This window comes from Myotis myotis, unplaced genomic scaffold (assembly GCF_014108235.1).
Source record: "Myotis myotis isolate mMyoMyo1 unplaced genomic scaffold, mMyoMyo1.p scaffold_m19_p_8, whole genome shotgun sequence".
In the NCBI taxonomy this organism is placed as follows: Eukaryota; Metazoa; Chordata; class Mammalia; order Chiroptera; family Vespertilionidae; genus Myotis; species Myotis myotis.
This window is the reverse complement of record NW_023416390.1, coordinates 14,171,481-14,198,039: the sequence shown is the minus strand read 5'-3', so window position 1 is coordinate 14,198,039 and position 26,559 is coordinate 14,171,481. Positions and strand designations below refer to the sequence as shown.

The 26,559-nt window shown below is 44.8% G+C and overlaps 1 protein-coding gene across 7 annotated transcripts in view; it reads left to right on the top strand.

Annotated features, from left to right (window-relative positions):
* Positions 1–329: 329 nt before the first annotated feature.
* Positions 330–26,559, top strand: part of KLF7 (Kruppel like factor 7) — a 97,397-nt gene continuing 71,167 nt past the window's right edge. For 4 of the 7 annotated variants that reach the window (XR_004969631.1, XR_004969630.1, XM_036320834.1 and 1 more), the window contains exons 1-2: positions 1,488–1,621; positions 1,837–2,076. Coding sequence is in view for 5 of the 7 variants with exons in the window: in XM_036320834.1 (XP_036176727.1) it covers positions 1,975–2,076 (102 nt within the window). In the remaining 2 variants the exon portion in view is untranslated. Of the gene's footprint in view, positions 453–1,487; positions 2,077–26,559 lie in introns of those variants that run through there. The other 3 variants (XM_036320833.1, XM_036320835.1, XM_036320832.1) reach the window with 3 other exon arrangements.

The following is a 26,559-nucleotide window of genomic DNA, read 5'->3' as shown; positions in this document are numbered from 1 at the left end:
TGCATTTTCAAATTGTGCTCGTTCTAGAAAGCAGAATCTTTCAAATACTGTGATGTGGAGTCCCACAGAGTCAGAAGGAGGGAAAGCTGAGAAGGGCCATTAAGGGGGATGTGTTTCTTCCATTCCGGGAAGAATTAAGTTTCTCGTCTCTGAATAAGTACCGAATCCGGCAATCATTCCAAAAGTGGAAGTTCAGCTCACAGTGCATTTGGGGGAAGCGTGAAGTGCACTAACCATTTAAGGTCAAGAAAACAATCGGTCAGCCCTAACCACCAGCGCTGTGCAGGGTTTTCACCTAAGAGACAACAGGGTCTCGGTCCGCACATCTCTTTGTTATTCCGGCTCCAGAACAAGACGGTTTCCCCTCCCGGCGGACACCTCTCCCGAAGCCACACGGGGAGCCTCACGTGGAACCCCCCCCTAGAAAGCTGCCGGCTCCCGCCTGCACCCAGGTTCCCTCGTCTTTTTAATACACTAAAGGCAAATGCCCCCCCCACTGGGAGAGGGACTCCCCGCCGCCTGGCACCCGCGGGGTCAGGAGCCCGGGCGGCGGCGCGCACGGGCGCGCGGGGCGGGGACGCGCAGCGCGGGGCGGGCCGGGCGGTGTGCGCGCCGCTCCCCTTTGTTAGGAGCCTGCGTGCAGCACTTCCTCCTCGGGCGCTCGCGCTCTGCACCCGGGCAGCCCGTGGGGCATTTGTGAAGGGTTTTTTTGGTGCCTTTTTCTTTCTTTTTTTTCGGTTTACTTTTTAGCAAGGGAGGACCTCCCCGGCACGGCCTCTCCCTCGCGGTTCCGGAGGCCCCGGTGCCTAGGAGCGAGGCGGGGCGGGGAAGTGTCGTTGCCTCCGGCCGACGGCGTCTCCGCCGGTCGGCCGCCCGCTCCTCCTCCAGGAGGCATCCTAACCCCGCGGTCCGGACGTCCACCTCCGGACCGGCCGCGTCCACGCCAGAATGGCGACGCGGGCCCCCCCGCCCCTCCGAGGGGCGCCGGCTGCGGGCGCCCTGGGCTCCACCGGGCACCTCGGCGCGGGTCGGAGGCCGGTGCTCGGCCGAGCCCGGCCGCCCAGGCGTCCCGGTGCCGGAGCGGTCGTCGCCGGGACCCTCCCAGTCCCTCGCGCTCGCGCTCCCGTCCGGGCAGCGGCGGCCGGGCCCCTTATATAGCCCTCTAAAAATAGCTCGCCGCGCGCCGCCTTGTGAGGCAGAGGGGAGATTCTCCGCGCGCCAATCCGCGCCCGCCGCCAGGGCCAGGCCCCGCCTCGGGCCCCGTTCCGCGCTGCCCATTGGTCCTCAGTGACTTCATGAGCCCCCTGTTTACCTTACATGGTCACACGCGGTCTAAAGGACGCCCTCCTCCGAGATCCCACGGCTGCGCGCAGAGCCGGGCGGAGGGAGGGGGGTTTGGGGAGGGGGAAGAGCAGGAGGAGGAGAAAAGGAGGAGGAGGGGGGAGGGGGAGAGACTACAAACTAGCAAGGATGGGGTGGGGGTGGGGAGGGAAGGGAAGGGGGGGTGGGGAGAGAAGCGATCGCGAGAGAGAGAAAAAAAAAAAGCAACCTCCCAAAATAAAGAGCAAAGATTGCATTAGGAGCGAAGAGCGCTGCAGAAATAGATGGCAGCTTCGTGTCAGTGAGTTTGCATCCCCCTTCCCGGTCCACGCGCTGGAGTGATTGGAGCCCGGGAAGGGAATTGTTACTCCCGTGGAGAAGTCCCCTTTTCCTGGCAGCCGTCTGCACTGTACACGCTGGATGCCTCTCTCCATCCACCCCACTCACTCTCTCCTCTCTCACCTCCTCTCTCCCTCTCTTCTGCATTGATTTTTTTTTTCTTCTTTCCCTTTTTAGTTGACTGAAACAAAACAAAACAAAAGGGCCACTGGATGTCTGCCTTCTTGGGGGGTGAGCCAGACAGACTGACAAACAAACAGACCCAACTGTGTTCCGGGGAGGGTTTCTCCTCCCGCTTTGCCCGGCAGCAGCAGCATGGACGTGTTGGCTAGTTATAGTATATTCCAGGAGCTACAACTTGTCCACGACACCGGCTACTTCTCAGCTTTGCCATCCCTGGAGGAGACCTGGCAGCAGGTGAATGATTTAAATTACTTGTGTAAATCGTGTGGTGGCGGCGGAGACGCAGGGGCTGCGTTGGTGTGGGTTTCGGGTTTGAATTTTTGGTTTGTTTGATCCCCCCCCAACCTTTTTTTTTTTTTTTTTAGGGGGGGCTGTTGTTTCAAATGTTTTTGGAAACAGTCATCTGCGTTTACCTCTCCACCCACCCCCTAACCCCGTACTGTGCCGAGCGGAGCAGCCCGGCAAGCTGCCTGCGTCTCAGTCACCAACACACATCCCTGCGCACACGCTGTCGGGCTCCCGGTCCCCCGGCAGAGACCTGCCTAACTTCTGGGGTTCGGAGGAGCCCAGTGGGGACGCGGTTGAGGGTTTTACGAGCGGTGGCTGACAGGATAGCGCGTCCGTCCATGCACGAGCTTGGAACCTTCAACCCGGTGCATTTTTTTGTGCTGACAACCATCAGATTGGGGCGGGGGGACCGAGGGGAGGTAGCATCAATAAAGAAGGGGAACTTGATTTGGGGATTGGAAGGTGGGCAGCAGCGAGAGAGAGGAGCCCGGGGATAAAGATACTCCGGGAGGAGGACGGGAAGCTGTGTCTCCAACGCTGACCGGGCATTGTCGGTGTCCCCAGAGCCATGCCCCCAGAAGGAAAACAGCCCCTACGTGTGTCCTTGTTTCTCTTTTTGTTTTGTTTTGTGTGGGGTCCCTCTCCAGTTGGATAGCACAACCTCCGACAAAGGACAGTCCGTGCTTGCGTGCCTCTGACTGTCTCGGAGGACTCGTTCAACTCCTAGGATGCTGAAGGGCACCGATGCCAAGTTGTCCCAGGGAGGGCTCAGTGGGGCTGGTGACAAGTTCGCTGGGCTTTGTGAAGTGGAATAAAGTGCTGGTCAGCGGAAAGTACTAGTGATCTGCTGCGGAAACTGGTTTTCTCAGCCAGGATTAGGAGCTGCTGAGGGGGACCTTCTGCAGGAAAGATGGTGGGTGGGAGGTGGGAGGTTGAGGGGGGGGGCATGGGTATTTTTTGAAAATTCTACAACGTGCATGAAGGAAAGGCCAACGAAACGGGTTGGATTTACACAGGGGAAGTGTGAACTTGCACAGTGCATCTCGGAGAAGCCCGCTTGCCCTTGGGGAGGGCTACGGAGGCTTGGTGTGTGGCTGCTCTTGTAACTTCGCTCTGTGACAGCAGCTTGTTAAGGCTAATGAACGGCTGATTTTCCTCTGCCAGGATCCAAAGCAGGATTGCCAGTTTGAGGCTGGGCTGTAACAGTGGCTGCTTTAGAGAGTGAGGTTTGGCTTTTGGTACCACCGGCCGGGCGGCTAAGCTGATCCTGACTGTACTATTGTTGCTAGCCGCTGCGGACCCCGATGAGAGCCTGCCAGTTTCCCTCCAGGTACTGGCCTCTGATGTCTGTGTGTCCATACATGCATTCCCGCCCAAGGATGCTTGACTTTGTCTCCCTCTAAATGCACACACAGTTCGCACGTTTTTAGCCTAAGGCGTGTTTCTTCAGGGCATCCTTTCCCCCATCCTTAATAAAACTATCTCCGGAAGGGTCTCACTACACCTTCTTCCTCCTTTTAGTTCACATCCCAATTAAACCGAAATGCCAGAATTTCATTTTCTGAACTAGCCTTCATTTCCCACTGTCAGCCCCACTGGTGTCAAATGGTTGGGCATTAACAACTGTCTAGACAGGTTAGGAAGGGAATCTGTTGATTTAGTCAGCCTGCCTAAGGCAGCTCTTGTTTGTGACTAACTGTTAAGCAGTGTTGGAGGGAAGAAAGTTGGCTTTATTTGTTTCAACGTTCCCTCCAGATGAATCACACAACTTTGTTTTGGTTCAAGTTTTCACAGTAGTAAAGCCTGCTTTTGGGGAAGGCCTCTCCAGAGGAAACTTGCTTTTCTGGAGTGGCTTAGGCCATCTCTGAGAAAGTCTAGATCTGTAAACAAACATCACTGGTTTGATAATTAGGGGATGTCTTCCCTCTATTGTTTCCTCAGAAGCCTTTTCCTTACCCCCTACCCTCCCTCCCCCCTCAACCCACCCCCTTCCAGGAACCTCTTTCACCACCGCCTCCCTCCTTATGTCTTGCCTTAACCCTCTCCAACTGCCAGCTACCCGCATCTTAAAAGCCTTTGCCAAGCTGTGCCAGAGGCACACACATACCGAAACATAACTTGTGGGGAAGCACTCCTAAATAGCATATGGCTCCGAGGAGCTTTCTGCTGTGGGCTCTAGAGTCACAGCTGCTCTATATAAAGGTGACTCTGACTCTTAAGTTCATACTGATGACAAAACCTCCAACCTCTATCTCTTCCTTCCCCCTTTTTCCTACCCGCCCCCCCCTTTCCTTCTTCTGAGTGCAAGGAGGGGGGAGTACTTATATGCACTGTTGGTTCCAAATCAACCATCAGATGGTGAAATTTTGAGGCTCCTTTGCTCAAAAAGGCTCAAGAAGGTTGCTACAAAGAACCCCAGGCAGGAGGAAGTTTCCTCATGCTCTGGAGTAATCAGATTTTAGAGGTCAAATAAGGAGCAATTAGGAGATGTTCTTCTGAAAGTGAGCAGTGTACCTGGTTTGGAGGAGATGAGTGAAATACAGAGATTCCAGTAATCTGATTTGATTTCGTTTATAGAGAAAGAATGGCTCGGACGATAAACCCAAGAACATCTGTGCATTTGAAAATTGAGGATGAACTATTTGAGGATTTTATTTTAAACATATGGTCTGAGATAACTGTCTTGCTTAATAGTCAGTGAGCCTTCGACGGCCCTCCTGTCACGGATTCATATTTTGATATTGAGTTTTCGGGCAATGATACCTTATCCACATACAACTCCAACTCTGAAAATCATTGCGGGTATAATTTTAAAATCCAGATGGACTTCCTACATTAACTGCTCTCCACTCCTGGGCTCTGACTGCATACTTAAGCAGTTGGCCCAAGTAACATCATCTCTGCCTGTCATATAACTATAAATTACACTGTGCTTATGTGGTCTATTATTTTATGGAATTCAGCTGACGCATAAGTCTTAAGGCTACCAGTCTTAACCTCTTTGGAAACTTGCAGGAAAATTTTCCAAGAGCTGTCTGAGCAAAAGTAGGAAAAAGTCAAAAGTATGACAGAAGCTAGAGTAGCTTATAGGGGGTACCACTTGGCGATGGATAAAAGAAGAGCCATTCATGAGTTTTGTTGGCAATAGAAAACATGCTTTTCTGGACCCACTGTTGAGTTATAAATAAAAAGGATTTAATAAAATTTTCTTGGTTGTTTGCCTTCGGGAAGCTACAGAGACTTTTAGAATTTGGATATATTCTTTATCCCCAGCCTGCTATTCCATCAGTGCAGGTCAAGTAATGATTTGCACTTAGCTGTGCTGTCTACGTCTTTTTTTGCACTTAGCTGTGCTTCATGCCACTGAGGAGCATGGTATGTTTACTTGAAATCTCTTATGGAATTATGCTTGTTGTTAATGCTGATTCATAATTGGCAGATGGGGTCAGTTTCAGGCCTCCCTTTTGCTCAGAGAAAATTTTCCACTGCTACTGGAAACAAATAAATAAATCATAGAATATTCCTCCCTCCTCCCCCATTTCCCCATTGTTTTAAACTAATGGCGTACTTGGCTACTGTAAGAACTAAAACGTCCCCACAGCACTGCAATTTCAACTCGGCTTCAGACATCCTGAAACACTTTTACAAGGGCCTTCGGTAGGAGGCATCTCCAGGGGACAACCTACAAAAATGGTTGCCTTCCAAGAACAGCCTCGTGGTACCAGGGAGGGGATTAGCTCTGTGAGCTGTGCTGCTTCTCCCTCTCTCAGGTGATCTTGCCTTTGCACACTGCCTTCTGTAGGCCCGAGCAGCCAGGTGCTGTCTCAGCCAGAAAGACAAAGCCAACCGGAGGGTCCCTGCATCCGCAGGTTTGCCTCTGTCCCCAATTTGCAGAAACCCTTGTCATGAATTAGAATTTCTTGGCAACAGCACCACCCAGGGAAATTTGTAGACACAAAGGAGCCTTGCTAACCACACTGAAAGGATAAAATAGCTGTTGCTTTGTAAAAAAAGAAAAAAAAAGAAAAAAAAGTGATTTGTGTGCTCTTCAGTTACCATAAGTCTGTATATTGTTTTTATTTGGAACAGTGTCTTGGTAGATGGAATAAAAAAATTAGAATTGCCCGTTATCTAGAATTTCTGTATAAGGATGCAATCACTAAATAAAAGGTAGCTTTGCAAATGAAAGCACATGTGAATGCAATCAATCACACTCCTAGCCTTTCTTTAATAGATTCACTCCCATGTTCTTTACAATAGATACATCTTTGTGTAGGTGTAGGGGTTCGCAACCATTATCATTCACTCAACTTGTTTGCTGTTTGGTGTCTGCAAGTGGGTAAATGTTACACTGCAGATATTTTTGCTACATCTGTCCTTAGTGGGCAGTGTGTGTGTGTTTGGGGGGGGGGGGTATAAAGGAAGTGGTGACTTCTTTGTTCTCCCTGAAACTCCCACCCCCACTTCTTACCCTGATGGAGAATGTGATGTTGGGGTCCAATCCATTTAAAGGGCAGGACAGAAGATGTGCTGTGACAGCCTCACCCTGAAATGATTTATGTATGGGCATGTCAGAGACCTTCAGCTCCAAATGGGGCTCTTGCTCCCTCCAGCCCATTCTAAATATAAGTGCCAGTGGGGCCTATTTGCCTGTCCACTTAAACGGGAAGAGTTTAGCGAGGGTCCTAATGGGGCTTTTAGTAGCCATTCTCTTATAAATCTTTAGGTTCTGCTCCCTTCAGAGAATTCCTGTGTTTTAAATGTTGAGTACAGGAGGCATTGCAGTCTTCTTGAATCACTCCGTGCCTACTGGGGGAAGAAGAACGCAGCTTACTCTGGCCGGTCTCAGCTGGCTGGTGTTGGTAGGATAGCCGACCACGCGGGTTAGTAGATGCCCCCCTCTCTGCAGTTTGCAGCACGTGTAAGGTTTTTTTGTTGTTGTTGTTGTTTTGTTTTTTAAATCACCTTTGCTGGATCCCAGGACTGGCAAATGCAGAAACCTCCCTTATAGCAGCTAGCATGTGTGCTGGGACTGGGACTTGCTGAAAGTTTAGGACAGCTCCCCAACTTAACCTGAGTGATGCCAGGAGGGTGAGGGGTGGAGATTTAGTCTCTACAAATAAATCCCTTTGCTTTCCCAGATCAATCAGCGAGTGCTTGCTTAGCATAAGCAGGTGGAGACATTTTAACCCAGATTATCAAATCTTATCAAGTACGGTCATTAGGAAGCTCCACAACCACGTGTGCTAGTATCTAATCATTAAAGTTACAGGTCACACTGACAAGTTAAGAAACCCTCCTCGGCCCAGTGACATTGTGTGTTATCTTAGAACATCCACAGGAGAAAACATCCTTATTCAATTTAGTGTAAGAGATTATTACGCTAAGCAGAATAGGCCAGTCAGAGGAAGGCAAATTATCACCCGATCTACTTATACGTGGAATCTAATGAACAAAATAAACTGACGAACAAAATAGGTCCAGAGGCTTGGATGCATGGAACAGACTGACAGATCTCAGAGGGGAGGGGGGAAGGGGGACGGGAAGACATTAACCAGAGAATTTACATGCATATAGGCATAGCCCATGGACACACACAATAGTGTGGTGAAGGCCTGCGGTGGGGAAGGGATTGGGTGGAGGGGGGAAAGGGGAGTGGAATGGGGGACATCGGTAACACTGTCAACAATTCAAAAAAGAGTCCCCGCAGTAAAGTATTGCCGTTAACAGGACATGCTTTTACCTAAACGTTGGTCATGATCTTGCTCCTCCCCCTACTTTGCCTTTATTTTCTGCTGCTGATTTGGAGAACTGTTTTTATTGCCCTGAGTCCTTTTTGGTTTCCTCACTTGGTGTTTTGGTGTGACCCTGAGAACTTGGTCCTGCTACGTGTATTGTGTCTGTTGCGCTCTCGTCCGTGACATGTGTGCTGTGTCCAGGTTACAGCTGAGCAGCAGTGGGATATGGGGCCAGGACCAGCCTGCTGGCGATGTGAGTGACTTCTCATTTCATAGTGAAACCATTCCTGACTGACCTGGGAGATGCACCCAGTCACACCTTGTGGCGTTTTCTTTGTTTATACTAACATGTGGACAATATTTTGCAGTAAGTGTTTCATCCCTTGATCTGGTTATGTGCAGAGTACTGTTTGGGTGACGCAAAGTTGAACTGGATTTGGATTCTGCCTTCGATGGGCTTGACTCCAGTGGGGGAGAACAAGCATGTTCAAAATTAAGCAATAAAAAACTAGAATCCAAATGCCAAAGTAAAGAAATTTTAAGTCCTCTGAGTTTTTGAACACTGAACTCTGTGTATTTGCACTTACCACTTTGTTACAACCTTGTTTATAAAACATGCCTGAATTGTACCAAGTTCTGTTGTTCGTTTAGCTAATGGCATGTCAGGGGCTGGTGCCCCTTTTAGGACAGATGAGTGTACAGTGTGGAAACACATGTCTGTCCATAATGGCCAGGAAACAGCATCCATGTCTGTGCCATTCGGAAGTGATTAGAGGTAATTAACATAATTAATGTGGAGCCATATGCAATATCTATTTCTGAGTATGGGTTTATTGACATTTCCTGAGGGTCATATTGAAAGTCAGGCCCCAGGCCTTATACCAGAGCTAGGAGCAGAGGCTTTTAGGATTTCTTATCCTAAAAGGGTCTTCAGACACTAGGGTTGCCCCAAGTGGTTGTTAAAGCCAGACAAGGCATTGATCCTCCAAGATCACCTACTGTTGTTATCACCAAAGGGCCCAGGACTCTTGGATGTCGAGATCAGTTCACCTGCTGATCCCCACAATAAACTTTTAGTCACTTAACCATTCTTTCCTTCGCTCTCACTCTCTCTCTCCCCTTAAAGGGCGGCAAGAAAATCTTGGCTTTGACTTTGGACAGTACTAGTACATGGAATTGTGGAATTGTTTGGGCCCTAAATGAATATCTTGAAGAAGGCTTATATGTGTAACTTAATCCCTTTTCCACGTTTAATAATCTGTGGTAACCTGGAAAATGTATGTTGTCCCGAATAACAAAACAGAGTAACAGAAACTCCCAATTATAACTGGAGTCTTATAAAAAAAGAGAAAGTACTGTCACTTGAATAATAACCAACGGAGTGGGAATAAGGTGGGGGCGGGGAGTAACTGAGGCAATGTGGTGGGGAGTTGGATGGGGGATGGAACTGGGTTTTTACGTAGAAAGCGTCAAATGTGAAATGGCTTTGTCTCTGACCCCTTTCCCACAAAGGGGCTGCAGGAAGCTGTAACAGCAATCATGTGCCAGTTCAGAAAAACCTTTTTAGAAGTGTTTTCAGATTTCTTGAGAGGATTGGCTAGGCAGTGAGGTTGTAATGTTTTAAACAGAAAATACTGAATATTGTGATAAGCAGTTGAGGAAGAAGCAGCTTCTGGGAGTCTTTTAAAAGGGTCCTTTTGAGGCTAGAGGTTGAAGCAGGCCTCGTTTTCACAATGTCCCCAGTGAGGAAAGGCAACATAGGGTTGCTTTCCGCTCCTTTGCCCAGCGAGTGTTTGCCCTTCTCGACCCAATCTCTGGTAGTTATGATGGTGAAAATTCTTGTTGATTTCCAAGAATTTGTTTCACCTCTAAGATCTTCAAAACGGAAATTTCCATCCCAAATGGAGGCTACTTCATTTCCTCAAAGCGATAATCTACATCTCCAACTTTGGATATTTTTCTGAGTTTCAGGCTCACGTGTTTGAATTGGAAACACGGGACTGACAATACTACGGGCTTTTGGGGTTGTCCCAGGATCACTAGCTTAAACTCATCAACCTCTTTCCTTCTTTTCCTGGCTTTCTGATTTCTTGATATGAGTTTTCTTCCTGTATCTAGGTTTGAAGCTTCAGTCATCTTTGGCTCCTCTCTTTCTCTTAAATCTAATCAGTTGAGAAATCCTGTTGATTTGCCTCCTCCCATACTTCATATTCTTCAACTTTCTATTCCCTCTGCCATTGCCCGAAGGCAGCCCCTGTCGCCTCCCCTAGATTGACTTTCTACTTCCATCACCATGGTTCCAAATTGTCAGTGGTGCCCTGTTATACAGAGGATCCAGCAAAACTTCTAAGAGTCAAGACATTCCAAGACTAGGTTTAGAGAATAGTTGCCAGTTTCCCCCTTTCATGTGTAGTAAATGCCATCCGAATGGATGACTGTGCTTTTCCTGTTTCTGTTTTTATGTCATTTCCGTCAGCCTTTTCCTTCCTTCCTCTTCACATCTGATTCTCTTTGTCCAAATTCTACCCATCCTTTAACATGATGTCCCATCTTCTAGGAAACTCCACCCCTTTTCCTTGGCCAACAATAATTGCTACTATTACATTCTTGTGTAGAACTTTTTACTTCCTCCTGCTGCTTTTAAGTTTTGTCTGGTAGTACAGCTTTCCTTTTAATTTTATTTTTTTCCTTCCTGTCTTAGTTTTCCAGTTGGATTGTATGATTTAGAGCAGACTTGATACCTTGGTTATAATTTTGATAATATACTTTTGGTATAGAACTCATCAGGTTCTTAAAGAGTGTTGTGCTAGGCATTCAATGGATATTTAAGGATTATCATATGACTTGATTTAAGATTTGCCTGTGTCTATAGCAATGGTTTTCAACTGTGGGGCACCCCAGACCAACTAAATCAGTATTCAGTTGGTAGAATGGATAGGTATCAATGTTTTTTTAAAGCTAATAGGTGATTCTAATATGTAGCCATGGCTTATAGGGTTAATATATATACATGAGAGTTGGAGGCGCCTACTCTATGTATAGAAATAGTTAATTTCTTATGTAATTGAATGTAAGTTTAACAGAGGTTTATAGTAAAGCCGGGCAGTACTGGTGGATGTAGTTGATATAGTTCATGTAGCTCATTGATTAATAGTGACTGCTTAAGTGTTCATCCTTTTTGTTTTGATTTTCCTCACCTTATAGTATCTAATGCTCATTTGGCTCACATTTCCTGTGACCCACTAGAGGTTTGCTTAACCTGGTCAAATTCCATTTCTGGTACCTTTGTGATGTTGGGCATTAAACTTTGGCCATGCTGTGCTTCAAATAATTCATTCTTGGAAGGCCCTTGACCATGATTTTCTACTTACCTCAGCCTGCGCTTTGGTTGTATGAACATATATTGGATGATGCCGGATGGGCATTAGGTAGTAGCTCTCCATATTTCTTACTGACCTCAGTATTTGGAAGTAGACTCTGTTTATAAGGAATTTCCAAGGACCCATGTTTCTAGTAAGAGTAGCAAAAATAAACTGTAGGAGAATTGCCACTGAGGACATTCAGGCAAGGAGGCTGCCTACCCGTCTGTGAAGGCTTAACTCTTGAGGCAATGACCATGGGCATGTGGTGATCTTCACAAAGAAGCCTTAGAAATGCCTCTATTTCAGACTGTAATGTTTGCCAAAATGCATGTACTGTAGCTACATCCTTTCATCTATAAACTGCCTTTGATGGGGGTAAGAAAGAACATCATGCGAAGAGCTCAGAGCTTAGGGTTGAAGGATGCCTTTTGGGAAGCTCGATCCAGCTGTGAAAACTGCAATTAGCCGTGCAGCAATTGCTCTGGAAGCGAGTGCCCGCCTGCTCCTGCTCCTGGTCCTGACCCCACTCCCACCCTCACCTTCCAGAGCCCGGTTAGCAGGAATTCGATGGACGGGTCACAGCGCTGGCTCTTAGTTTTGGAGAGGCAGCACATTTGCTCAGTGTACAAAGGAGTAGAATGACATTCCATCTACTTTTACCTTTCGAGCTTTTGTTCTTGGTTCATGTGGTCACGGTAGACCCTGTTAACAGAGCGCAGCCCCTGCGCATGAGGGTGAGGATGCCTTCTGTGAGGAGGTCCCAATGCAGATATGATTCTCCTGTGAGCTACCTGAGGTGCTGCTCAATGTAAATTTGAGTCGCTGGCTTCATTACTGTGTTCCAAGGTTGTTCAGCCCTGGCCTGTGCCTTTGCCCCTCTATGTCAAGGTGCTCATTTTCTCTAATATGGACCAAGAGATGATTGCTCTTGTTTGCTTGTGAAAGTCTAACAAACATCTTTATTGAGCTTTTTGTTCTCAAAGGCTTAGGGTGTTTTGCTCACAATCTCATCATTGGCACACTCCTTCTGTAACTAAGGAGCAGGCAGATGTTACAGAATTTCCCTTTCAGAGGTGAGAACATGGGGCAGAGGAAGATTTAGCAAGTTGTCTTAATGTGGCTACAAAGCAAATGACTTGCAAAACCAGTGGTGGAACACACTTTCCCCTTCCCTCTTTCCACTTGGCTAGTGTTCCTATCATCATCATAAGCATCATAATAATACCTAATATATACCAAATACTTCAAAGAGATAATATCTTTTGAGCACCTTATATGCAGCATTTCATTCAGTACTCACAACCACCCTGTGTATTACATATTCTGTTTATTCCCATTTTGCAGACGGAGACATTGAGGTTAGAGATATTAAATGGCTTGCCTGAAGTCACACAACTTGGAAGTGGCTCGGCCAGGATCTAGACCTGGGACGTCAGCTCAACACTAAATTTTTACATTTATATTCACTCCTCCTCAGGTAGTAGGCACCAAGCCAGAAGCCTGAGCCTGGCAACCAGTGGACCTGTAGGGAGCTGCATGGTTCTCTGGTCTTTTTACTGGGCTTTGGTTTTCTCACTATAAAAAGACTAGATTGTGCTAAATTTCCTTAAGGCCACAGTGTTTTGTAGTAGATACATTACTCGGAGGCTTTGAAATCTGGCAGAGCTGGATCCTTGAGAAAGACACATACCATCTTTGAGTCCCATCCCATCATCTGTGGAATGGAGTTAGTCAGGCCTACATGAGGCCAGGCAAGCTCTCCGGTCCTAGGTCTGGCACGTAGCATTCACTCAACAAATGTTCCTTTCTCCCCTATTTTCAGCTATTCTCCTCCCTTCAGTGCTCTTTTTCTAAATAGTATCACTTGTCTCTCTAAGACAAGGGTGGGGAGCATCCAGACTGCGGGCTGTATAAGGCCCAGGAAATCATTTGGTCTGGCCCTGCCAAGGCATTCGGGATGAATAAATTAAATAGTTGACCAAAATTTAGCAGGTTAAATTTTAAGTTGATAATTTTGTATGGCCCAGGAATGATGTTATAAATATCTACATGGCCCTTGGCATTAAAAAGGTTCCCCGCCCCTGCTCTAAGGTCCCAGTGATCCTGGCATATCTAAGAGAAGGTGAATGATGGGGGCGAGGCAAGGGAGTGTGCTGAGCATTGGACATGGTATTCTTTCATCCACCCGCAGGAGAGGCTCTCATGAAGTGACTTGTATTTAGAACTGGGGAAAAACAAGCAATACTCATTATCCCCAGAACTGACCTTAGTTTGACATCCTTGGAATTTGCTTGGCCTGCTCATGCAAATAACCAACCCGTTCCCCTTTCTTCCTCTCCAGTTTTACTTATGACTTACTGCTAAGTTTTTCCAGCATACAGTTATTTTTTTAAGGGCCAGAATTAGGCACATATAACATAATACAGTACTGGTTACTATACCTGCCATTTCTGCCTTACCTGATGACTGAGCTTACAGCAGCTTATGAGAGTGAATGAGGTTTTATGAGATCTATAAATATCTCAGATAGGATTTTTATTTCATTTCCCCCCTTCAAATAAGACATAATGGAAGCACTCACATACACAAGGAATATTTTTTCTGTGATAAAGTAGGGTGTTTTTGAATTGGCCTCTGAGAAGCAATAATTTGATGTGGTTGTTCGTGTTGGGAGTTGTGTGGGGGAGGGGGAAGAATCATGCATATGTTGCTATAAAACTCAAAGATTATTTCCTCATATTGAAGGTTTAGCCCAGCACCTATGGAGAGATTTATTTCAGAGATGCCAGCCCTGTGTGCAGGCTGCATTTCCTCCTTCCCAGGGGTATGTATTTGTGTTTTCTTAGATACATAGAAATCATTGGCTGGCTGGGGTGGGGGTGGAGGGCTCCCCGAAAGGATGTTTTCAGTTGTCCCAAGGGAAGATGTTCTCATCCGTCTCCCCACTTCCTGGATTTCCTGGGAAGATTTCATACTACTTAATAGATCGCAATGAGATTTTTTTTTTTCTCTTGAAAAAAAAGTCTTAAGCTTACACAATTTTAAAAAATGCACATTAACCAATACCAAAAATAATTTTTTAAAAATCTTGCTCATTGAGGGTATCTAACAAGGAACCCTGAACTTATAAATTTTAAAAAATGTTTTTTTATTTTAAAAGAATAAATGGCATCAAATTGTTATGGTATTTAGATTTCTTTGGATACATTTGAAAGACTGAAGGAACTATTTTATTTTATTATTTTTTAAAATCTTTATTGTTGAGATTATTACAGATGCCCCTCTATTCCCCCCCCCCCCCGCCCCCCCGCATTGCCTCCCTCCACCTGGTTCCCACCCCAGGCCTTTACAATCCTATTGTCTGTGTCCATAGGTAATGCATATAAGATCTTTGTTTAATCTCTTCCCGCACCCCCTACCCCCCTTCTCTCTGAGAATCATCAGTCTGTTCCATTTCCATGCCTCTGATTCTCTTTTATTCACCAGTTTATTCTGTTCATTAGATTTCTTATTCGTTTATTTTGATTTTTAGATTCAGTTGTTGATAGGTATGTATTTGTTGCCATTTTGTTTTTCATATATTTTTTTTTAATATATTTTATTGATTTTTTACAGAGAGGAAGGGCGAGAGATAGAGAGCTAGAAACATCGATGAGAGAGAAACATCGATCAGCTGCCTCCTGCACATCTCCCACCGGGGATGTGCCCGCAACCCAGGTACATGCCCTTGACCGGAATCGAACCTGGGACCCTTCAGTCCGCAAGCCGACGCTCTGTCCACTGAGCCAAACCGGTTTTGGCAGTTTTTCATATTTTTTATCTTTTTCTTTTTCTTCTTCTTCTTCTTCCTCTTCTTAAAGAATACCCTTCAACATTTCATGTAATACTGGTTTGGTGGTGATGAACTCCTTTAGCTTTTTCTTATCTATGAAGCTCTTTATCTGACCTTCAATTCTAAATGATAGCTTGCTGGGTTTGAGTAATCTTGATTGTAGGTCCTTGCTATTCATCACGTTGAATATTTCTTGCCATTCCCTTCTGGCCTGCATAGTTTCTGTTGAGAAATCAGCTGACAGTCGTGTGGGTATTCCCTTGTAGGTAACTGAGTTTCTTTCTCTTGCTGCTTTTAAGATTCTCTCTTTGTCTTTTGCTCTTGGCATTTTAATTATGATGTGTCTTGGTGTGGTCCTCTTTGGGTTCCTCTTGTTTGGGGTTCTCTATGCTTCCTGGACTTGGAAGTCTATTTCTTTCACCAGGTAGGGGGAGTTTTCTGTCATTATTTCTTCAAATAGGTTTTCAATATCTTGCTCTCTCTTTTCTTCTGGCACCCCCATAATATGAATATTGGTATGCTTGAAATTGTCCCAGAGGCTCCTTACACTATCTTTATATTTCTAGAATCTTACTTGTTTGCTCTTCTGGTTGGGTGTTTTTTGCTTCCTCATATTTCAAATTGTTGACTTGATTCTCAGAATCCTCTACTCTACTGTTGAATCCTGTATGTTATCCTTTATTTTAGTCAGTGTATGCTTAATTTCTGACTGGTCCATTTGCATGTGTTTGGCCTTCTCACTAAGATCCTTGAAAGTCTCACTTTCAAGATTCTTGAGTAACCTTATAACTGTGGTTTTGAACTCTATATTCAGTAGTTTGCTTTCTTCCATTTCTTTCATTTGTGACATGTTTCTTTATCTCCGCATTTTGGCTGCTTCCCTGTGTTTGTTTCTATGTATTAGAGCTGCTGTGGTCTCCTTGAGTTGGTAGAGTTGCCTTGTGTAGTAGGTATTCTATAGGGCCCAGTGGCTCAGCCTCCCCAGTCACCTGAGCTGGGAACTCCAGGTGCACCCCTTTGTGGGCTGTGAACACAGTCTTCTTATAGTTGAGCCTTGATTGCTATTGGTATCACTGGGGGAATTGACCTCCAGGCCAATTGGTTGTGAGGACCAATTGTGACTACAGTGGGAGAGCTGCTGTGCAGGAGACACCCCTATGGAGCAGGACTTGCTTCAGGGGGGGGCTTTGGTGCTCACTGAATCTTCCCCTTGAGTATGTTGCTTGTGGATATGTAGAGTTTTAATCTGATATGGTCTGACACTGACCACTCAGTACACTGGCTCTTGGGTCTCCAGGGAGGTGCAAAGTCAGCCAGTGCCTGGGGCCACCCAGCAGGAGTTACAAAGAGATCTTCAGATTCCTCCTCTTTGTATCAGGTTTGGAAGTGTTCAGATGAGGTTCAGCTATGAAGCAAGGCAGGCTGGGGCTGGTTTGGGGCTCCCTGACCCAACTGCAGCTTGTTTCAGATTTTTAAGGACAGGCCATTCATATGCAAAAGCAGCTGCAGGCAGCTTGGGTGGGGTTATAAATTGGATGGGGAGGGGTCTTAGGGAATCACCAGGACAGAGCAAACAGAAATGGCTGCCTGTCAGCCCTGCGACCAGGGAAGTCCCAGCACCGGAACAATGGTCTCTACGAGTACTTCCATCTCTCCTGGGAGAAAGCCACCCCCAAGTTCCTATCCAGATGCCAGACACATGTGTCCCCCAGAGCCTTTCCCTGGTGCTGGAGCTCAGAGGAAGCAGGATCTTGTAAGTTCAGTTCATGGTGCCAGCCTTTTAAGAGGAGCAGCTGTGTCTCCAATAGCCTCTGTGTCACTGAGCCCCAATCTGCACTGGTTTTTAGACCCTGTAGTTACGGGGACTTCTTTTCCCAGCTCTGGGACTCTGGGTTGGGGTTTGGTGTGGGGCTGGGACCCCTTGATCCTCTTGACGGCCTCCGCAGAGACAGTCTCCCTCCTGATGAAAAAAGTGGCCTATGTGGGTGCCAGACCCGCTGGTTCCGCACCTCTGCCCCTCCTGCCAGTCTCCGTGTGCTTTCTTTTTGTATTTCTCTGCTTGTAGGACTTCCATTCAGCCAGCTTTCCAGCAGTTCTGGATGATGGTGGTTCTGTGTTTTAGTTTTAAATTTGATGTGGTTGTGGGAGGCGGCAAGCACAGGTGTTTACTTACGCAGCCATCTTGGTTCCTCTCCCTAAAAAATGTATTTTTAAAAATAAGCTGTGAGGGTTCTAAGTACTTCACTTCTATCTGTAAAATGGAAGTCAGATGGTCCATTTGCCGTATGTTGTTTGGGGCCATTATGACAAATTTACAGATTTAACTATTTTTTTTTTTTTTGAAAACTTGAATATCTCACTCTATGACTATTTAGGGTTTTTGTTTCTTTGTGTTCTTTTTAGAACAACCTCTCCCTACATACATCTTCCCCCAGTTCTCAATCGCTTTGTGTTTAATTAGGTGATAATTCAGTTTTTTCTCTGAAGTAATAAAAACCGTGTGAGCTTAGTACATCTGAACCAAAGGCATGCAGAGGATTTTTACCTAATGATGTTTAATTTTTTCTATTTAACAGCATCTCCGTGTGCAACTTTGGTATGGTTACATATACGCACTCTTCTGTGCTTTTCATCAACTGATATGACTTCTCTGATACTCAATGTCCTCGTGTGTATATTGTGGGGTAGAGTTGGGAACAGTTACATGATCAGAGAACAAACAGGAAGCGCCTAGGCTAAACTGGCGTGGAGAGGTGTTTTATTTGGCCAACATACATGTTTCAATTTTCTTTTTAACTTGAATGCTTTTAGACAGATGGTGCACTCTTCAATTAACCTTGTCCCCACTATTTCCACCTTGCTTCATTTCTGATCTCTGGCCTGGTGAGCATGCATTGGAGTTTGTGACCCTCAGATTGGCAGGCCTCTCAGGTCCCTTCTTCTCCATAACGCTGTGATTCGAGGACACTCTTCATTTCTCCATCTCAAGCTGACTTGCTTTCTACTCTCACCCAGAATCTGTTTTCAATTCTTTTTAGATTTCTCTGCCTTGTTCAATGTCTTTGTCCAGATCCCTGTTTTATAAAGCAGCTTCCAAATTGCATGTCAATTTCTCCTAGTTATCCAGGTTCTGTTGTAGATCATTGAAATCTGGGATGGAAAAGACCATCTGGTTTACCCCTCTCCCCTCCTGGGCTGAGCAGTTGCTCCAGAGCATGTTCATTCCTTATTGGCTGGTATTTGCAACATTGTCCAATTTGGAAACTGACTCTAAGTTTCCTGAGCACACAGCCTCTTTTCAGTCTAAATGTGAGCGAATGGGACAATACAAAACAAAAAAAATTTTTTTTTCAGTGGGACAGCCCTCATTAACAAATGACCACTATTGTCGTGGTTTCTTTTCTCACTCCCAGAGACCCAAGTGGTCAGCAGTGAGAAAAGCTCCTTTTCGTGGGAGAAAAGCATGTGACCGGTTCTGAGGTTTCTTAGTCTGACATGGAGGCCTGTTGTATAGAATCGCATTAACTGCTTTCACTACTTACTTTTTGTGGAAGTGGATTTTTATGTGACTCGTTTCACAGAGGAAGTGATGCTTTTTGTGTGAAGAACTCCAGGGCATTAGAATAAAGTACTTTCCTGAGACTCAGGTAATTTGCTTTCTTCCCACCCTCGGCACTCAAATACTGCCAGCAAGACACTTGGCCTTTATATTCTCATGCGTTCAGGATGCTATTCTACATTAGGGATGTTTAAAAAAATGTATTCTTTTTTATTGGCTACCTTATATTACTAAGGATATCATTTAGGTAGACCAGATGGTGATTCTCAGGGTCATTCTTTTCCTGCTATAAAAGCCATTCCTTTGAATTACTTGGTGCTGGGCCTCGCTCCTTGTTTTCTCCAATATGCAATTACTTCCCCCTCCCCCCTTTTTAAATACATCTGAGTGCTAAGTAAAGGTCCAGGCGCACTGTCTTGTTAACATATATCTTAATTGCTGTTTATCTTACTAAGTGAATTAACTACTATTAAAACATTTCTCAAAAAAAATACTTCTAGGAAGGAGGAAAGGAAGGAAAAGGAAAGAAAGGCAGACATTATGTGGACTTTAATGTCCTTGCATTTTCCTGTGAAAGAGAAGCAGAATGCGAAGCATTTGTTTTCCCACCCAACATGTGCCTGCGCTACTTTTTTCTCCTGTTTTACATCTGTGGTTTCTTTTTTATGCTCCCTATTCATAGAGACCAGGATTTTACAAATATTAGATTTTGAAGACCACTTGACATCTCTTGGCAGTCCTTCCTCAATTTGTAGATAACCTGCCTGAACTTTAGAGATCATTATTTAAGTCCAAGTCAGTAGTGGACCTTCAAGAATTGGGGTGGCCCCTTTTCAATGCTTTAAATGAATTTGCGTGTTGATACAATGCACAATGCAATGCTTCTTAAAGGGTGTCCCCAACACTTCTTGAGCACAGAGTTAAGTAACACCAGAATCACCTTGGGAGGCAATATTACGACCTTTTCAGTATTTCCCCCCCAAACCTTCTGATTAATTCAAGGAGAAAGACTCAGCTTTGTGGTAGTATGTCTTTAACACCTAAGGCTTTATAATCTTTCCTTTTCTTCCTCCTCTTTCTCCTATTTCTTTGTTTCCTAATGAAGAGGGAACAGACTATCTCAGACCCAGAACTTAAAAAGTAAAATGTTTGTATTGACTTCAGAGAGAGGAAGGGAGAGGTAGAGAGAGATAGGAACATTAATGATGAGAGAAAATCATTGATTGGCTGCCTCCTGCATGCCCCCCTTGGGGATTGAGCCTGAAAGTCTGGCATGTGCTCTGACCAGGAATAATACTGTGACCTCCTGGTTCATGGGTCGATACTCAATCACCGAGCCACACCGGCCGGGACAGACTGAGAACTTTTGACAGGCCAACATCCAGCAAAATGTTAATATAATGTTGTTGTTTTTAATTTTATGATTATGTTTTATTGATGGACATTTATAGGAAAAGTATTTTAAAAATATGCAACCTTAATACACAATGGCTCAGTGAGGCAATTACAAAATAAAAAAGTAGGTAAATGATTGTGCTGATGAAATGCTGACTTGGTAAAAATGAATGATGGTGGAATGAAAATGAAGTTTGAGAAATACTGGTGTGGTAGAAAATTCAGGGGGTTTGGGGTCAGAAACCTGGGATTTAGTCCTGACTTTGTAAGTATATAAACTAGGGCAAATTGCTAAGCTGCATTTTCCCATCTGCAATGTGGGGATTATAATAATAGGGTTGTTATGCTCAAATGATATATGGATGTGAACGTGCTTTGTAAACTGTCACATGGTATACAGTGTTATTGTTTTCTATTCTGTGGTAGGGGAGGCTTTTGTTTCTAGCCTTAAGCTAGTACCTTTTGTTGGCTTTCTTCCTCATGATTTCTATTCATTTTTCTGGGCAAAAACATAGTAGCTTCTTATTTGTTTATATGGGGTTGTTATTTGTGCCTTACTCATGGAACTTGAAAAAGGTTTTCCTACTGGTTGTCTAAAAGTCGGGGCATAAAACTTTGTGATTTGTTTTTATGTGTGTGCATGTGTTAGCTTTTAAATTTTCAAAAAGTAAAATTAGTCTATAGGATGAAGTGTGTCAAAACTTTTGGCTAAAGATAATATATTTTGCTTAATTATTTTTAGATACATTTTTATTTATTTGTTGTTAAAAATATGTTTATTGATTTCAGAGAGGAAGGGAGAGGGAGAGAGAGATGGAAACATTAATGATGAGCGAGAATCATTGATTGGCTGCCTCCTACAAGTCCCAGACTAGGGATTGAGCCTACAATCTGGGCATTTGCCTGACTGGGAATTGAACTATGACCTTTTGGTTCATAGGTTGATGCTCAATCACTGAGCCACGCTGGCTGGGCTACCAGTAAATACATTTTTAAAAATTAAAATATTTTATCACACTCATGACACAGTTGTGTACATTCGTGTGTGAGTGTTTGTGTGTGTGTGTGTGTGTGTGTGTGTGTGTGTGTGTGTGTGTTTTGGTATCCAAACTTCCTTCATCCCTGGGTTTTATGTAGAAGTGAGAACCTGAGGACAGTTCGCTTGTGAAAGTGGAAGTGTTTGTGCCTGAAATGACTCATTAACAATGCACTGTCACATGTTATTAGATGATGAGATGGGGACTTACCTGGGTAGGAAGTCCTAGACTTACCAAGACCTGTTAGCCTGACTTCCAGGGGAACCCAGCTTATGCTACACAGGGAGTACTTTGGGGGACACGGACTCATCCTATCCCAGGACAACTCTGATAGGAGGTAACTAGATAAAAGGGAGGCTGGTCTTTCTGACATGAGGACCACACTGCCTGTGTTGGTCAGGTCCCATGAACTCTTCAACTGAGGATGCTCAGATCTCCACGCTACTTAAGACAGGTGCCATATTGACAAGGATTTGGGATCCCACAGTGTCAGGTCCAAAGGTCCACTCTCATGCAGCTTCACCTGGGGCCCAGGGAGAAATGAGGGCACATCTGGATCTCTGTCGACGAAAGGGCTTTTCGTCCCTCTCTGTTATTGTGAGTTCAATTGCTCTGTCTTTCTACATCCATTTGAAGTGAAAGTTTGCATCTAGGATGGCCCTAGGGAGCAGTCCGTGTGGTCTGAGAATCACAGGCCTCTCTTGCTCTGTCTGCCTGGATCAAAACACAGACACGGCTCTCCCCTCATTCTAGGTAGAGTTGGATGGGGTCCCTGAAGCTCACAGCTTCCAGTTTGCCCTGGCTCCAGACTTCCAAGGGGGAAGTAGAAATGGAGAGGGACAGGAATGTCAGCCTTTTGACCCACTTCTGTAGGGATTTGTCAGGACATACCTTTGGCTCAACCTCCCACATGAGAAATTTGATTCTGGAGTCAGGAATGTGACAAAACACTTGAGTATGCAGCTGGGTTTTTGCCATCGATGTGATTTGCAGGGAAGTGTGGCCATAAAATGCTTGAGATCATGAGTTGGACGGACTCCCCATCTGGAGAGCCATACCTTTCTCTGCAAAATTAAATATTTATGTACTTTTAAGGTTCAGTTTTGATTTTTTAAAAGAAGATAGAAACTCACTCAACTGTTAAAAAAAAAAAACCCAACCACCATGAAATGTTTAGGATCAAGGGGGAACGTTTCCAAGTTCGTAACAAATAGCTTTATCGGAAAACATTGCTCTGTTCTTTAAAGAAAATCAAACCCGCACTAAAACATTTCAAGAACTGATGCTACAGTCCTGGCCAGTGGTCACCATGGAAGTGGCAGAGGCCAGGGGCTGATGTTGGCCTTCACATTGTTATCAGAGAGCTTCGTCATCATCCATTTCTCCTTCTCCTCTTACTTAGGGTTCTTCCACTGTGACTTTCCCCATCTGGCACTGACTCCTCTTTATTCCCATTGACCCCCTCTACCTGCCCCCTCCCTCCCACCAGGCCTTGACCACACTATTGACTGTATCCATGGGTTATGCATATATGCATATAAGTTCTTTGGTTATCTCTCCCCTCCATCCCTCATCCCTGCCTTCCCTCTGAGATTCGTCAGTCTGTTCTACGTTTCCGTGTCACTATATCTATCATTTTAAAAACACTTCTATTTTGAAATAATACAGAGCCCCCTATACCCTCCATCCAGCTTCCCCCAGTGGCAACATCTTATATAGCTATCAGATGACCTGGTTCATTTTGAGGCACTTGCTCTGAGGAGGTGCGGTGGGTGTGGTAGGAGGGAACGTGGAAAAAGGACTATGAAGTTCTTGAAGGGCAAAGGGAGCTGTGGGGAGCGGGAGAGAGGAGGGCAAGAAGGAACCCCGGCCTCCTTCATAGCAGCCTTTTGTACCTGAGGCATCTCGGCTGTAAAAATGAAAAGCTAATTATCTCTTGTTTAATGAGAAAAAGGAGTAAAAATCGCTTATATATGCTGATACACATAACATTCAAATAAAGAGATATGTAAGTACAGTTGACAGTTCTGGGGAGGAGGGAAAGAGGAGAGACTGCTGGGAAAGAGGAAAGGGAGATTTTAACTTTGTATACATTTTCTGTTCCATTTAAATGTTTTTGGCCTTCATGTATGTTCATTATTTTTATTTTTTAAAAGTGCAATCCAGGTGATGGAATAATAGGGCACTTATATTTTCCTCAATATGGTTTTGTTAAATACATGCTAATTAAATATATACCAAGCTTCTTGAGACCATCAATAATTTGGACTGCTAACAGTTGTTCTTTTAGTGGGGCTAGTATATGAACCCCATTCTCCCTTCTCTAACCCATTAGAGAAAATACGTACAGGAACCAAAGAGATAGAGGTTAAAACCAGGTTTATTTATCATGACAAAGCTGCATTTAGACCCAGTTGGGAAGCGCCATTTCATTCTGGCTTCCCAATGTTTACCCCATTCCCACCCCCTGCTAGCTTATGAGCTGACCCGTCTGTGGGAAAGTGTCTGTTCACAGAAAGCCAGTCACTGGGATTCCCATGGCCTTCCGGAGTGCTTCCTGCATGGAAGGGGCAATGCAAAGCCCCCGGGGGTCGGGGTAATGAGAGATGAGTGTGCATTGCACTGTTTTTCTTTCAATATCACTGATCACTTTTCTCTCTCGGGCAGGAGTGAGTGAAGAAAGTAAAAGGAAGCATTTCTTCCAGGGTTTTCTTGGAGGGATTTACTCTGGGAGTGGAGGCTCCCCAAGGAAATATGAGAGAAGGGAAAGGCTTCCCCTGTGCAGAATGAAGACTGAGGAAGAGGAAGCAAGTGCCCAGGCGGATGCCCAAGGAGGAGACAGAGGAGCCCAGCAGAGCAGGGGCCAGGCTGGGGCGCAGGAGGCGCAGGAGGACAGGAAGCAGCAATGATGGCACTACATTGCTCTCAGTGGAGGGGGCCTGGGCACATTGTCCGAGGCCCTGGTACTTGAGGAACATTGGCCAGAAAGGGACTGGGAGCAAGTAAAAATGGAAAGAATTTGAGGACTGTAGACCCATAGCCTCACAGGAAGAGTGGTATAGTAGTAGTCACTCCTTATCCATGGGGGTTACGTTCTAAGACCCCAGTTGATTCCTGAAGCTGCAGATAGTACTGAACCCTGGATGTACAATATTTTCCCCTATACATACATACCTACGATAAAATTTAATTTTTAAATTAGGGACAGTAAGAAATTGACAATAACTAATAATAAAGTAAACAAAACAATATATTATAATAAAAGTTATGTGAGTGCCCCCCCCCTCATAATCCATCTGATAACCAAGAAGGCTACTGAGTGATTAATGGGTGGGGAGTCTATACAGCATGGATGCGCTGGACAAAGGGATGATAACTGGACAAAGGGATGATTCATGTCCACGGTGGGACTGAGCAGGACAGTGTGAGATTTCATCACAATACTCAGGAAGGCCTGCAATTTAAAAAGCTTATGAATTGTTTATATCTGGATTTTTCCCATTTAATATTTTCAGATCATGGTTGACCACAGGGAACTAAAATGGCAGAAAGTGAAACCGCAAGTGCCGGGGGTGGAGGGGACCACTGTATAGGTGGAGAGATGAGAACAGAAGAAGCCCATGTCTCCAGAACACTCTGCTTTGGAAACTGCTTTGTCCTTTAACTTGCCCGCCTTGCCTGTCCACTTGTCCCTTCTTGGCCACTGCACATAGGAACAGAACTCACTCCTTGTGTCTGAAGTCAACTAGCGTTTGCTGATGAGGGTATGTCATTTGTCAGCGAGGGGTGAAGATATTGGACTAAACACAACTTGTTCATAATAAACCATTGGCATTATTGAGAAGGGAGTAGAGAATGCTTAATTGGGCTATGCTCCATTTCCATTCTGTGATTTCTGTTTCTGGTTCTCTTTCTTTTCTCAGCGATGCCTTGTCCATGAATAATTGTTAGCTGCTCTTCTCGTGAGGGGAAGTGAAGTCAGCCATGACCTATGTCAACATCTTGGTGACATCACTCCCTTGGTTGTCTCTTTTTTTCATTTCTTCATCTAATTCCCCCCTCTCTTTCTCCTTTCCTTCCTTCCTCTCTTCCTTTTTTGAGGGCTTTCAATATGCCAAGGACTGAGCTAGGTCTGAGGTTGCAATGGTGACCCAAACAGACTTTGTCTCTGCTCTCATGGAGCTTAGAGTCTAGAAGGGGACCCAGAATATCAATAAACACATACAGGAATATGCATTGTGCCTGGTATGTAAGGAAAAGAACCGGAGAGAATATTTCTTCAGTGATTTTCCCAGTCACCTCTGAAAGAGTCAAGGAATTTCCTCTTCATCTCACAGCTATTTTATATATTTCCCCAAATGTTTTCAGAACTTCTTCCTGGAAGTTTACAGTTACTGCTCAAAAGGAATCTCAGGTGGAACAGACGTTTGAAATTGAGAACACTTACAACTGGTAGACACCATTTCTTATTAGTCTCTTGGGGTTAGACCTTTCCTGCTATGTGTGATATATACGAAGCTGGAGTTTTATCCTGCTGAGCAAAGAAGTTGTTACACTTCATATTCTATATATATTGTGGGCATTGAGTAAAGGTACTGTTGTTTAAAGGTCTGTATGGAACCTCAGCTTCATTTCAATAGATTTGTATTATTCCTTCCATTGGAAAAAAATAACGAGGGAATTAAAGAAAAGGAAAAGTTAACGGTCTTTCCATGCCACATAGCATATCATCTTGGGCAAGAGATTTGACTAAGCCTGTCAGCTAAGACCTTAATGATACGTTGCTGTGTAGCACTCCCTAACAAAGCCTGTATATTTAAAAGCAGTCAGTAGCTTATGCTCATCAGTGGTGGCAATTTTTAAAAATACAGATATATGAGCATTCCAGGTCTTAGTTCTGCCCCAGGATTTATTGGTGAGTCGTCATTGTTCCCTGCTGAGAGAAGTAAATAAGATTAATAAATTTATCTGGCCAAGTTCGTCTGATTCTGGCTTGGTATGTGGCTAGAGGAAAAAACTTTCTGGGAAGAATGATGCTTTTTTTTTTTTTTTTTAACAGCAAATGGATTGAATTGGCCTAAGTGTGATTTGCCCAGGGATGCTTAATCTATCTAGAATCAAATGCCAGAAGACAATGAGGATTTTATAAAGATAAGACTGTTGCTTGATTTGTATGATTAGAGGAAAGATTTTGGGATTAAGATGTATCTGAAAACTGACTCTGTTTACCTTTAACATCTACCGATTTACAGCCTAAAGGAGCTACTGGCACTACTGAGGGATGGTGGCAGGATACTAGAGAGACCATGGCATATCTTCAGAAGAAGGGCAAGATGCAGTGAACCACTGGTCATTATTGGGTGTGTGTGAGAGTTGGTGGTGGTGCCGATTTGGTGATAGAAGCAATGGGATTGGGTCACAGCACCTAGAAGAGGGAAGCCTTGACTCAGCTGGAAGTGGGGGGAGGGAGGAGTCCTAGGCAAATCTGAAGGGACAAAGGTTAGGA